This window comes from Aotus nancymaae, unplaced genomic scaffold (genome assembly GCF_030222135.1).
Source record: "Aotus nancymaae isolate 86718 unplaced genomic scaffold, 86718_ANA_hifiasm-v0.15.2.pri h1tg000002l, whole genome shotgun sequence".
NCBI classification, from domain to species: Eukaryota; Metazoa; Chordata; class Mammalia; order Primates; family Aotidae; genus Aotus; species Aotus nancymaae.
In genome coordinates, this window is record NW_026988413.1 from 17128078 (window position 1) to 17142443 (window position 14366).

At 43.3% G+C, this 14366-nt stretch overlaps 1 protein-coding gene across 3 annotated transcripts in view; it reads left to right on the forward strand.

Moving 5' to 3' along the window:
• Positions 1 to 14075, forward strand: part of SLC37A3 (solute carrier family 37 member 3) — a 58960-nt gene extending 44885 nt beyond the window's left edge. For 2 of the 3 annotated variants that reach the window (XM_064372878.1, XM_064372883.1), the window contains exons 10-15: positions 905 to 1046; positions 3588 to 3689; positions 4295 to 4342; positions 5912 to 6063; positions 10306 to 10371; positions 12433 to 14075. In XM_064372878.1, the coding sequence (XP_064228948.1) occupies positions 905 to 1046; positions 3588 to 3689; positions 4295 to 4342; positions 5912 to 6063; positions 10306 to 10371; positions 12433 to 12525 (603 nt within the window). In that variant the 3' untranslated portion in view covers positions 12526 to 14075. The remainder of the gene's footprint in view (positions 1 to 904; positions 1047 to 3587; positions 3690 to 4294; positions 4343 to 5911; positions 6064 to 10305; positions 10372 to 12432) is intronic. The other variant, XM_064372886.1, reaches the window with a different exon arrangement.
• Positions 14076 to 14366: the final 291 nt, after the last annotated feature.

Genomic DNA, 14366 nt, shown 5'->3' on the forward strand with positions numbered 1-14366 from the left:
TTTGGCTCTCTAGGGGGTAGCTATTGCCTGCCAGGGAAGCTGTTTTAAAACAAGTGATACCTAGAGAATAACTGGCAGCTCCAGGGAAAAGAATATACTAGCCAGACACCCTTTGAAGTCAGCCCCTCTGTTCCCCCCGCTTTTTCCTTTGATGCTAAATGTCAGGATTTCCTGGTAGTAATGTGTTGAATATGGGCATCTCAGCCCCACCACCGTCTCCGTGCAGCTGCAGCGTTTTTTCCCCTCAAGGGAGAGCCACAGGGCCGATGATGATGACATGTTCTTTCAGTTTTGACTCGCCAGAGAGACTCTCTTCTTTGCCACTGGACCAGGGAATGTGGAGATTTTGGAAAGTAGTGTGAAAGGAATGATCATGCTGCTGCTTTTCTTAGACCTTGGAACTGCAGTGTAGCCCCCTTGCTCTGCGCTGTTGACGGTGTTGCCTTGGCAAGGAGTAGAATAACCAAACCCATCTGGCTGCTCCCAGTAGAGGCCGGGATGCTTCCGGGACTTCTTTGCCTATGGTTAACGCTGGTTAGTGGCATGAATACCATTCATCTTCGTGTGAATAAAGAAATGTGGGCATGTGCCCTGCCTTGTAGTTTCAAAACACTGGCTTGCTTCTACCAGAGAACTGATAGGAGGAGAAACTGCAGACAGTTAAGAAGTAGCCATTTGTGCTTTTTCTTCCAAAGGCCTGCTGTACATGAAGTTAACAGGGATGAAGAGCAGAGAGAGACTGGGCGAACTCAGGCATGTGGGACTTTGTAGAGATGTTTAACTGTAAAATCAGGTCCTGTTCATCCTAAATTCCTTTATTTTGTTTTGCTTTTTAATGACATTAAAAATTGTGGTCATGCTGTGCTATTTGTCTGTCGCTGAGAGTTGAATGCTTTTCTTGTAGTACTCACTGGCCTACGCCTGCTTGAAGTTGGTGAATTACTCCTTCTTCTTCTGGCTGCCCTTTTATCTGAGTAACAACTTCGGCTGGAAGGAGGCGGAAGCCGACAAGCTGTCCATTTGGTACGACGTTGGAGGGATCATAGGTATGCCAGTGATGCGTCTTTTCCATAAAGAGTTAGTCACTAGTGATCTTTTACTGGGTTGTGAAATCTGGTCTCACTTAAAGTTTTATTACTTATTCTACAGCCATTTTCCCTAAACTGTCCTACTAGTAAACAGCCAAACTCTTAAAAAAAAAAAAAGAAAAAAAAGAGGTCCATAGAAAGAAGACCCAGCCTAAGGCAGCACTGGGATTTATTGGGCTCTTTTTTCTCAGTCCTTTGTTGATGGAACCATTCTTTTGTTTGGGGAAGCACATGGGAATCTCTTTAAATACAATCCTTTCATATGTTTTCTCAGTGGTATTTTAGCTCTAAAGCTAAATTGTATGTCAGAGATCCAAGTTAGAATGTGATCGTGTTTATTGTATCTCTCTCCCACCTTCCCCCACCCCCACCCCGGCCTAACCAGGGAGAATACAGCAATCTCCCCTTATGTGGTGTCACTTATACACAATAAGGTATTTTCAGAGAGAGAGAGAGAGAGAGACCATTCATATAACTTACGTTATAGTATATTGTTATTGTTTTCTATTTTGTCAATTTCTGTGCCTAACTCATAAATTAAACTTGATCATGGGTATGTATGTATAGAGAAAAACATAGTATGTATAGAGTTTGGTACTGCCTGTGGTTTCGGGCATCCATGGGGGTTGTGGAGCATATCGCTGAGGATAAAGGGGAACTATACCTTAGTGTGTAGATCGTCAGGTCATAGAGGCTGGAGTAACAGCAGGGATTAATTTTTGTGAATGTTTTTACAGTTGTAAACAAAGATTTTAATAGTGGATTTTTGCTGTAGCTAGAAGTATGAACAAGGAAGTAATAAGTATGAACAAGGAAGTAAGACAGATGAGCAGAATGCATTTTAATGGGTATTACTTACATGGCTAATACCCAGATCTTAATAACCTTCAAAATGTTAACATTTAGAATTGTGGTGAGACTCAACGTCCCTGAGCTTGTGGAGGCACACGGTCTATCCTAGGCGCTCTGCTATTACTGTATTTGAACTTCGCTGCCCATATTCTTAAATCCAGAGCCAAAGGTGAGGTTGCCACCTTTATACCTCACCATACTTCTGTGTCCTCTGAAGTTAAAATTGTCCAGCTGCCTGCTGTCTGATGAGGACTCACCAGATGTCCCGTAGCCCCTAGAACTCAGAGTAGTGCAGCATGTGACATTGTTGCTTGAAAGATTCACATCCTGCTTTGTAAAGGTCATGTCCTATTACTAAACCATAACTGCTGAATTGTATTTTAGTGAATATTTACCAGCCACTTTTTTTTTTTTTTTTTTTTTTGGAGACGGGGGTACTGCTCTGTCGCCCATGCTGGGGTGCAGTGGCACAATGTTGGCTCACTGCAGCCACAACCTCCTGGGCTCAAGTGATCCTCCCACCTCAGTCCCCCGAGTAGCTGGGACTATAGTTGTGCACCACCACACCCTGCTAATTTTTTTGTATTTTTTGTAGAGATGGGGTTTCACTTTGTTGCCCAGGCTGGTCTCAAACTCCTAAGCTCAGGCAATTTGCCCACCTCAGCCTCCCAAAGTGCTGGGACTACAGATGTGAGCCACTGTACCCAGCTACTGGCCTCCATAGACTGTAAGGCACAGTTTTTTTTTTTTTTTTGAGACAGAGTCTCGCTCTGTTGCCAGGTGCCGGAGCACAGTGGCATGATTTCGGTTCACTGAAACCTCTGCCTCCTGGATTCAAGCAATTCTCCTGCCTCAGTCTCCCAAGTAGCTGGGACTATAGGCGCGTGCCGCCACACCCAGCTAATTTTTTTTTTTTATTTTTAGTAGAGACAGGATTTCACCATGTTGGCCAGGATGGTCTTGATCTCTTGACCTTGTGATCCGCCCACCTCAGCCTCCCAAAGTGCTGGGATTACAGGTGTGAACCACTGCACCCGGCAGTTTTTTGTTGTTTAAGACATGGTCTTGCTCTGTTGCACAGGCTAGAGTGCAGTGGGACGATACAGCTCACTGAAGCCTCAGATTCCTGAGCTTAAGTGGCATGATATGGTTCATCACAACCTCAGCCTCCTAGCTCAAGTGATCCTCCCACCTCAGCCTCCCAAGTATCTGGGAATGTAGGCATGTGCTAGCACGCCCAGCTAATATATCTTTAGACTGCCTTTGAAACCCTGACCTCAAGCAGTCCCCTAGCCTTAGTCCCCAAAGTGCTGGGATTATAGGTGTGAGTCACCGTGCCCAGCGAGGCATAGTTCTTAATTTATTATCTTTTAAATTAAAGAGAAAAATCAGAAATAACATTCACAGCTTATTTTTGTAAGGGATAGTGGATGGCTTTGACAGTTTCATGTTTTGCTGTCTGATTTGTGGTATCCTGTCCCCTTCGGTCATCATGGTGATTTAACAAACAGTTTATCTTCCTAAAAGGAAGTTATGGAGGACCCCTTTTCAGGGAGTCAGCCATATGTTTTGATAGACCAGTGTTTGGATCCTGTTATCGAGACTAGAGGGTGCATGGGGAGCATGCCATTCACTCTGTGCTTGCAGGTGGAACTTTGCAAGGCTTCATCTCTGACGTACTACAGAAGAGAGCGCCGGTTCTTGCCCTGAGTCTGCTTCTGGCAGTTGGGTCCCTGGTAGGGTATAGTCGTGAGTATCCCTTTGCAATTACTAATTCCTTTGCTTTCTTAATCTGATAGGAATAAGGCATTTATCTGGAGTCAGTGATCAGCGCCAGGGAGAGCCTGGAGACCAACTTTGAGGCCCAATATGCCACCTTTGTATTGTCCTGTGAATGCCTGGGAAACCTGTCATCACATCGTTTTATTTGTGTTGGGAGGAAACTGGCATCTCTTTTGCTTTGTTAATATGCTTAAAAGCTTGCTTGGGAGAATATATGCTTTGTTTGGGGGAGGCTCCAGAGGCACGACATTATAGCCAATAAAACAATAAAAGGGGAACAGGTTTCAAAAGCGGAAAGATGGTAATTAGTAGGTTGGTATATGTCCCTTAAGATGCTGTTGAGACAGGAGTAGAGCTTTTCTGTAGCTTTTAGAAGTCTTGTTAGCTTGAGCACCAGCAAGAGGCAGACGTTACAAATCAGAGTTGAAAGAGGCAGAGAGAGTTGTATCTCTTTGTTGTCTCTGGGAGTGATTTGTGAGGTCACAGAGATTCAGATCTTTGCGTACTGTTGGCGGAGGCACGTGGAGTCTGCTTTTCAAGTCACTGTGGTTTGTCTCTGTCTTCCCTAACAGGTTCTCCAAACGATAAGTCCATCAATGCCCTTCTGATGACTGTTACAGGTACGGCACATGCCTCTGCTCCGCTGTGCTTCTGTTACTCTGTCAATTCAGAGGAAAAAGGAAACTGCTTTTCTCCCTCAATTTGAGTAGTACTGAAACCTTAATTACAGAGGATTCAAATTTTAAAATGAAAGATGTCTCCTTTTCCAGATTTCTTTTTCTCTGCTCTTTCTTCTTCTGCTCTTACTTGTAGAAGTGACTTAGAAAGATGCCACATGGGAGACCAATTCACCAGCTTTCAAGAAAAAATCCACTATAGCTCGTGTGTCCTCCTGTGTTGGAATTGGTCAGCATTTTGTCATGTGAACACTAGATAAAATAGTTGGGTGCATTAGGAAGTATGTTATAGAAAAATTATTATTTATTTATATTTTGAAATGGAGTCTTGCTCTGTTGCCCAGGCTGGAGTGCAGTGGTGCGATCTCAGCTCACTGCAACTTCCGCTTCCTGGGTTCAAGTGATTGTCGTGCTTCAGCCTTCCAAGTAGCTGGGATTAGAGGCTTGCACCACCATGCCCGGCTAATTTTTGTATTTGTAGTAGAGAAGGGGTTTTACCATGTTGCCCAGGCTGGTCTTGAACTCCTGACCTCAGGTGATCTGCCCGTCTTGGCCTCCCAAAATACTGGGATTACAGGCATTTGCCACCATGCCCAGCCAGAAAAATTACTAATTTTAAACTTTATTTTTATTTTTGAGAAGGAATCTTGCTCTTGTTGCCTAGGCTGGAGTACAGTGGCACAATCTCAGCTAACTGCAAACTCTACCTCCTAGGTTCAAATGATTCTTCTGCCTCAGCCTCCCGAGTAGCTGGGATTACAGGCACCTGTTGCCACACCTGGCTAATTTTTGTAGTTTTAGTAGAGACAGGATTTCACCATGTTGCCTAGGCTGGTCTTGAACTCCTGACCTCAGGTGATCTGCCCACCTCAGCCTCCCAAAGTGCTGGGATTACAGGCATGAGCCACTGTGCCCAGCCAGAAAAATTACTTATTTTAAACTTTAGATCATGCTTGGGAGAATGAGCTGCTCATGCTACTTGAGATACATGGAACTGATTCCAGCACGTGGGTCATGTGGGTCAACTCATGCCCGATTTGTGGGCGGCCTCACTGAGAGCAGTGGCAGATAGAGTCACCTTCTCCATTTCAGTGGCTTTTTCCTCTTTGCTGTTTTTTTTTTTTTCCCAATATTCCTGGTTGAATTTGTACAGTGGAATGATCATATGAGGCAACTCTACTGTAATAGAATTTATTTGACAAGCCAGTGCAGTTAGTTATTAATGAATATAAACATCACAGGATTAGAAAGGCTCTGTGTTTCACTATATTTTTGCATCTTTGGGTTCTGCAAAATATACTAGAGTGTCACATAATTCAAGAAGGGGTTTCAGGAACATGGATGTTAACTATTAATAGTTTGAACATGATACGATTCGGGGGGGTTTCCTTTTGTTTTCCCACTTCTCTCTAACATATTAAGAAAGCTATTGGGATTTTTTTTTTTTGGCTTATGCAGTACATTACTAGTGGTTGTGAATTGTGTTTTAATAAGAACCTGTTCTGACTTCAGGATTTTTTATTGGTGGACCTTCAAATATGATTAGCTCTGCTATTTCCGCGGACTTGGGTCGGCAGGAGCTCATCCAAGGGAGCAGTGAGGCTTTGGCCACTGTCACAGGAATTGTTGATGGTTCGGGGAGCATCGGAGCTGCTGTGGGCCAGGTGAGAGAACAGGACCGGGGCTGGGATTCCAATGTCTTCCCTCAAAGGTGGCTGAATGTGAACCTGCCCTCTAGGCCTCAGTAGGTGGCACTCTTGTGCTGTAGAACACTGTACTGAGAGTGCAGGGGCTCCTGTCTCCTCTCAGGGCCAGCTGATGCGTCCCATTGTGGAAGGACCCTCCATTTTTTTCAGTCCTTTTTTTTTAACTTATACTTCCAGATTCTGTCTGCAAATAGGCTAAGACCTCATGAGACAGACAGATCCTTCTGCCCCAGCCCACCACCCGCTTCTTTCCAGGCTGAACTTGGTATTCCATGGCAGGGGGTGCTTGTTATCCCCACCTGGCATGTGGACCCCACCTTTCCTGTCTCCTGTCTCCCTCTCCCAGATACTCTACTGCATACACGTTCCTTCCTGGGCCCCACCAGACATGGCCATGGACTCTGCAGCTGCTTCTGAATCACTTTCTCTGCTTCCTCTGCGTCCAAAAATCTATGACTGTATCTCAAAGGGTGGCTCATGAATGTCGGCTATCAGAATTATCTGGGATACTCATTAAAGTACAGAACACCGAGTGTACTACAGACTCGCTGAGTTAGAACCTACGGATATATATTTTCAACAAGCCTTCTTGGTAATTGTTCTGCACTTGGATGTTTGAGATCCCTACGCTAAGATTGGCCTACTGTATACTTAGTCAGAACTATTTACATTGACCTTTTTTTTTTTTTTTTTTGCACAAATTGAGGCTTTCTCTGGGACAGGTATCTCTTTTTTGGGACCAGTTGTGAATCATGCCTCTCCTAGGATATACCACTACAGATCATAGAGTATGAATTTTGCAAAAATATGGATTTGAGAGTCATCTGTATGGATAAAAATAGTTGAACCTGTGGAAGTGGGTTTTTTATGTAATGGGAAAAAGAATGTTGGCCAAGCCTCAGGGAATGCCCAGTGGTCAAAGAAAAGAGGACAGCAGAGTAACCTGTAGTCAAGAGAGTTGCGTTTGAGAAGGTGTTAGTAAGGTCATGGACGTAGAGAGGTCAGGAGAAGGACTGAAGGATTTGTCTCTTAGGCTCTTCGTTGTGACATCTAGGAGGTCATTAATGGCCTTGAAGATTGTTGTTGCTTCCTTGGTGGGGGTGAATTGCTGATGTCTGATTGCTAGTGGTTAATGAGAGAGCAAGTATTGAGGTAAAGTAAGCCATCTTAATACTTTGACTACCTAGCCGTGTTTGAATAGTCTGTATACACTTGTTAATGTCTGTTCTTCCCACTGTAATGTAAGCTTCCTGAGTGCAGCATTTTGTTGTGTGTCCTTCCATGGCCTTTGTACCTAGAGCAGTGCCTGGCACATGGTAGACATTACTTGTGGAATGATTGTAGAATGAATGACTGATAGGCTTAGCATATTTTACTGTAAGACTAAAGGGCAAAAAACCCAAACAAACAAAAACCTTAGCAAAGGATTGAGAAATGTGCTTACCTGATCATGCTCTGGAGTGGGAATCAAAAAATACTCCTAGCCATCAGTTCCGATGGCTTCGTCTATGGGGTAGAGAGTGACTGCATTGGGCACCCTTTTTCAACATTATATTATTTGAAGTTATCTTTCTTTACGAATGTTTTCTTCACGGACTAAATGGGTGGATTATAATGAGTATTTCAGGGAGTTTGGTTTTATTTAGATCACCTCACCTGCCAGTACCTAGATCCCTTACTGTGAACTGGGGTCCTAGACTGACCTTCGTGGTTGGGGAAGCATGTCCCGAGTAGATCATTGTTAGTTTTACTCCATTCCTCTTCCGTGGTGAGTTTTGAATGATTTCCCATTGCCTAAGGGGTGAAATCCCAGACTCTGTGACTTGGTGTTAAACTCTGTCAGCCCTTTTCTTAGCCAGTGTACTAACTTACCCTGAATAACTTTGTTGCCCCCATCTTTCCCTGACTTCCCAAGTATCGTTTCTCCTTCAGGTTGCCATAGCAGTTGATGTGGTCCTCTAGTGCACCTGTCCTGGTGTAAAGGTGATACACCGTGGCAAGTGCTCTGCTTGTTGCCTTCATTTTTGTGTTTCCAATGCTTAGTGCTTTTTTTTGACACATACTGGGGATTCAGTAAGATTCAATTGCAGTATCTGCCCAAGAGAAATGAGAACAAATGTCCACATTAAAACTTGTATGTGAGGCTGGGTGTGGTGGCTCATGCCTGTAATCCCAGCACTTTGGGAGGCCAAGGCAGGAGGATTGCTAAGGCCAGGAGTTCAAGACCAGCCTGAGCAACATAGTGAGACCCTCATCTCTACAAAAAAATAAAAAGTTAGCTGGGCATGGTGATGTGTGCCTGTCCCAATTACTTGGGAGGCTGAGACGGGAGGATTGCTTGAGCCTGGGAAGTCAAGGCTGCAGTGAGCCATGATCACACTACTCCACTCCAGCCTGGGTGACAGACCCAGACCCTGTCTCTCTCTTTTTATTTGTTTTTGAGACAGGGTCTGGCTGTGTCGCCCAGGCTGGAGTGCAGTGGCACGATCTTGGTTCACTGCAATCTCTGCCTTCTGGGGCTCAAGCGATTTTCCCACTTCAGCCTCCCAAGTAGCTCGGACTGCAGGTACGCACCACCACACCCAGCTAAGTTTTGTATTTTTTTGTAGAGATGGGGTTTCACCACATTGCCCAGACTGGTCTTAAACTCTTGGAATGAAGTGATCCTCCTGCCTCGGACTCCCAAAATGCTAGGATTATAGGAATAAGCCACCTTGCTTGGCCGAGACTGTCTCAAAAAAAAAAAAAAAAAAAAAAGGCAAAGTTGCAGTCAGAGTTTGGAGCACCCCTGTGTTTCCTTTAATGGATGATTAGACCTCTGCTTTTTTGCTTCACATGATGTGGTCTAATATAAATCACACAGTTGTTCTGCATTAATTTTTTCGTATGTACATTTCAGTAATAATGTGATCAAATAACATGGGTTCCCCTTTTGTGTCTGTGACCAAACTGATTTTCGACAAAGGTACCAGGACCATTCAATGGGGAAAGGATGGTCTCTCAGTAAATAATATTGGGATAACTGGCATCCACGTGAAGAGAATGAAGTTGGAGCTGAGGAGTAGGGGAGGAAAGAAAAGAAAAAAGAATGAAGGACTGGGCGCGGTGGCTCATACCTGTAATCCCAGCACTTTGGGAAGTCGAGGCGGGTGGATCACAAGGTCAGGAGTTTGAGACCAGCCTGGCCAACATGGTGAAACCCTGTCTCTACTAAAAATACAAAAATTAGCCAGGGATGGTGGATCAAGCTTGTAATCCCAGCTACTTGAGAGGCTGAGGCAGGAGAATCACTGGAACCTGGGATACAGAGGTTGCAGTGAGCAGATTGCCCCACTGCACTCCAGCCTGGGCAACAGAGCAAGACTCCATGTCCAGAAAAAAAAAAAGGAGTGAAGTTCTAATGCAAGTCTACCTTGAAAGCATTATGCTAAGTGAAACAAACCAGACATAAAAGGACAAATACTGTTATTCCATTTACACAAAATATCTACAATAGGCCAATCCATAGAACCAGAAAGAAGAGGTTACCAGGGGCTGGGGAGATGGGCAGTTAATTGCTTAATAGGTACAGAATGTCTGTTTGGATGATGAAAAAGTTTGGAAATAGATAGTGGTGATGGTTGTATAATATTATGAATGTAACTGATACCAAGGGATTGTACACTTAAACATGGTTAAAAGGTTAAAATGGCAAATTTTATGTCAGTTATATCTTAACCATAATAAGATAAAAAAAGAAAATGGGTTAAATAAGTGCAATTAGATCCTTTTCAATAATTGAAAGAATAGTAAAAGAATATGCTGCAGAATGTGAAGGTAGTGTAGCAGTATTATAAGCAAACAGCGTAACTGGAAAACGAGTGGCATACCTAAAGACAAACTGTTCCGGAAGCATCAATTATAGTACCTTCCATTGGAAGAAAGAATGATTAAATGGGAGTGGCTTGCGGATGATCATCTTCCTCTCTAAATAGCAAAGTGAATACAAATAAACCTGAACTGACAACTTCTGTTATACAGTTTTTCCATTTGGACTCTGCATGCTTACAAAATGAGGCCATTAATCACAGCAGGCACATGTATGTGGAAGAGCTTTGTAAACTTCAAAACATACAAGCCCTGCTCCCTTCTTATTTTCTAAAATAGCCATGTTTAATCTACTTTATAAAGAATTATATTGTATTTTTTTCTCCCTTTTAGTATTTAGTGTCTCTGATCCGGGACAAGCTAGGATGGATGTGGGTTTTCTACTTTTTCATTCTCATGGTAAGTGTGTGTCCTTTAAAAAAAAAAAAAGTCATTTTTCTTATTAAGTTGAAAGCATTTACTTAAGCCATTTCTTGAAACCGGCAAAACTGCTGATTGCTTTAAAAGTCCCCTTTATGAAAAGTAACATTTTATTAATCTAAAAGACACTTTTTTTTTTTTTCTGAGACAGAGTCTTGCTCTGTCACATAGGCTGGAGTGCGGTGGTATGATCTCGGCTCATTGCAGCCTCCGCCTACCGGGTTCAAGTGATTCTCCCACCTCAGCCTCCTGAGCTGCTGGGATTCCAGGCACCTGCCACCACTCCCGGCTAATTTTTGTATGTTTAGTAGAGATGGGGTTTTACCATATTGGCCAGGCTGGTTTTGAACTCCTGACCTCAGGTGATCCACCCACCTCGTCCTCCCAAAGTGCTGGGATTACAGCGTGAGCCACCACACCTGGCCTCACAGTCTTCTTTTTATGAAAGAAAAAGGCTCTCAGTTTGCTCTTGACCTGTGTCTAATGAATATTGCCATTTATTATTTCAGAAAAACAACAATAAGAGACTTATTTAAAGAATCAACAGCCCCTAATCAGTATACTCTTCTAGGCTACCCTCTATCTGCGGAATACAATTTGGAAATTCTGAAGCAAATTACAATGTACACTAAGCAGCACAGAGTTAAAACAGAAGCATTGCTGTAATTAACACTGTTATGTATCTTGGTTCTAAAATAGTGGTAGTTTCTTAAGGAAATATTTATTATGCCCTAGACATTCTTACCTGGGATTCTGTACTTTCTTGGAAATAGCCAATACAGAATAAGGCCTTGTTTTTATTTATTTATTTATTTATTTATTTATTTATTTATTTATTTATTTAGAGACAGGGTCTCATTCTGTCATCCAGGCTGGAGTGCAGTGGCACAATCACAGCTCACTACAGCCTTGACCTCCTGGGCTTAGGTGGTCCTCCCACCTCAGCCTCCCGATTAGCTGGGACTACAGGTGTGTGCCACCATGCCTTGCTAACTTCTTGAATTTTTTGTAGAGGGGGTTTCGCCATGTTGCCTAGGCTGGTGTTAAACTCCTGAGGCTTTGTGCTTTTAAAATGTTGCTCTCTAGGCTGCGCACGTTGGCTCACGCCTGTAATCCCAGCACTTTGGGAGGCCAAGGCGGGCAGATTACGAGGTCAAGAGATCGAGACCATTCTGACCAATATGGTGAAGCCCCATATCTTCTAAAAATACAGAAATTAGCTGGGTATGTTGGCGCGTGCCTGTAGTTCCAACTACTCAGGAGACAGGCAGGAGAATCACTTGAACCCGGGAGGCGGAGGTTGCAGTGAGCCAAGATGGTGCCACTGCACTCCAGCCAGACTCTGTCTCAAAAAAAAAAAAAAGTTGCTCTCTGTTATGAGCTGTGATATACTCAGGCATGTTATTGATGGGACAGTGCTCAAGACAAGATGACTACCTGAGAGAGTCTGGAATGCACCAGGATGCATTCAGTATCATGTCCTCCAATCCAGGGCGGTGTAATTGAAGGCAGCCTCTGCCACCCCTACTCCAGGCAGCTGTCCTCTTGCCTTGTTCAAGGAGCCCTGGGATAGTCCAACTCCAGGAATTCCTCGGAGCTTTCATCTAATTCCCATCTAGCTTCCAAAGACTGGGCCATATAACTTGTGTTCCATTTCTGACATCCATGCTAAGTAGAGGGAAGGATCTTCTGATGAGCTTTCTGGTGTGATCGTACTAGGAATTGTGGTAGAAAGAAACTTGATCTATGATAGGGATCATTGTTGTTAATCTGAGCCTCTGGTCTCAGTTCTCTGCTCTGCCTGTGGCAAATTATTTGTGTACTTCGTTCTTTTTTTGGCAACTGAAATGTGATGTTAAGTGTTTTGTACTATTAGCCCTAATTTTCAAAATCATTTTCTAATTCATTGAAGATTAAATGTTATCTTTGTATGAAGTCAAAATGAATGTAATTGTCCACATCTATTGTTATGTTCAAAACATGACGCTGTAACAGAAATTAAATTGTTGCTGCATGTTTAATACAATTTTCTCTTCACAGACAAGTTGTACAATTGTGTTTATCTCGCCGTTAATAGTGAAGGAAATATTCTCTCTCATGCGAAGGAGACAAGCTCACATATTGAGGGAGTGACTGGTGCCCGAGAGACTGAACAATGTCAGTCACATCAGGACCGTTAGGGCTTCGAATCTGCCCTGTTCGGGGTTTGTCCAGGAGCTCCAGCATGACGTTGGACTGTCAGACCTTCTCAACACTGCCAGCCACCTGAGATCTGACCAGCCGTGAAGGCTGAGCTCGTTTTTTTACACTACAGGAATTACTGTTGACAATTTTTTTTGTTGTTTCATGAATGTGCCGAATGACCTCTGACTCTGCCGTCGTCTTTGTTTGGCATGTTGAGGTTTAGCCTTAACTGCTGTTCTGGACTTGGACTTTGTCTAGCCTGGAAAATTGAGTGAACAGGAGGCAAAGCCACACGTGGTTTGTATTGGTGATTTGTTCCACAAATGGAAGAGATCTTTGCATTTCGCTTTGGTAATGAGTTTACATAGAGTGGCTCATCTTTCAAGCATCAAATCCTGATAAAATGTTCAAGCTGGACCGAGCTGCAAGCCTGCCTTGGACAAAGACTCCCTCTGTTCACCATGGTGGGAAAGCTCACACTACATGCCTCCTGACTGGCTCAGCCACTCTGTGTCTGATCTCAAAGCCATTCAGCCCAGAAACACAAGTATCTTCAAATTATCGTGAACTTGTTCTCCTCCATCTTCATTCAAATGAGCTTGGACTCCTGGAAGTATTTAGTCTTCCTTTCAAGGACATCAGTTATCTTGAACATTCCAATGCGTAACTCGCAACTCAAGCACTCAGCCCCAGATTTGCTGTCTGGGAACCTTAGGATCCTCTAGGATGCTAATCTGCTTAGTCTATTTTTAGAGGATTGATCTCTGGCACAGCCGGGTTCCTGGAGTTACCTCAGCAGAAGACTAGAATTAGAGAAAAGGGAAAGACCTTTTGTTCTAGTAAGTGTCAAGTACAGATGCGCTTTGCCCTATGATGGGGTTATGTCCCAGTAAACCCATCGGAAGCCAAATGTATTTCATACACCTGACCTACTGGACATCATAGCTTAGCCTCACCTATCCTAATATACTCAGAACACTTAGATCAGCCTACAGTTGGGCAGAATCATTTAATACAAACTCTATTTTATAATCAAGTGTTGAATATATCATGTAATTTATTGACTACTGTGCATTATGTTGAACTTGCAACCATTTCGCACCACTGTAAATTCCACACATGACTGTCTGTGACATTGAATCACATTAATGAATTACTAGGGCCTGCGGGGTATTCATTCTTTAGAAAAAAATATATATCTTCAGGGCTGTGAATTCTGTACTAGTGATCAATATTTTAAGATCATTCTGTATATATATATATATTAAATTATATAAGCAAGCTAGGAGGAGAATGTGCAATCTTGAGGGACTCCTAATTTGCATTGGGTTAGGGAATATTTTTCAACCTCTTGCTTTATACTCTGATATGGGGTGTGTTTATGAACTTGTTAATATTATTTAATCATGCAGATTTCCAATCAGTGTATTGCTTATTTACTGACAAAAAGGGAAAATACAAAACACAGAAAGGGACAATAAACTGACTTTCATGATAAATCTCCATTTCGTTATTGAAATCTATATACTGAGAGGGCTGAGATTCAGAATGTGATCGGTGCCCTAGTGTTTCCCGATCCTGAGGCTCCTGGGTGAGCTCGCGCGACCCCGCAGCATTGCTGGGTCACATGCTCCTTCACCTGAGGCGCTGGGGTGGCTTCGTTTCCATCTGTTCTGTGAAAAGCATGCCCTTTCCCATTGTGGAAGTCTGTGCTCCGTGTGGATGAATTGCCCGCTTGTAAGTTGAGAGCCGCCTGTTTTCTCATTGAACCTCTTGTCTGGCGTTGGCCT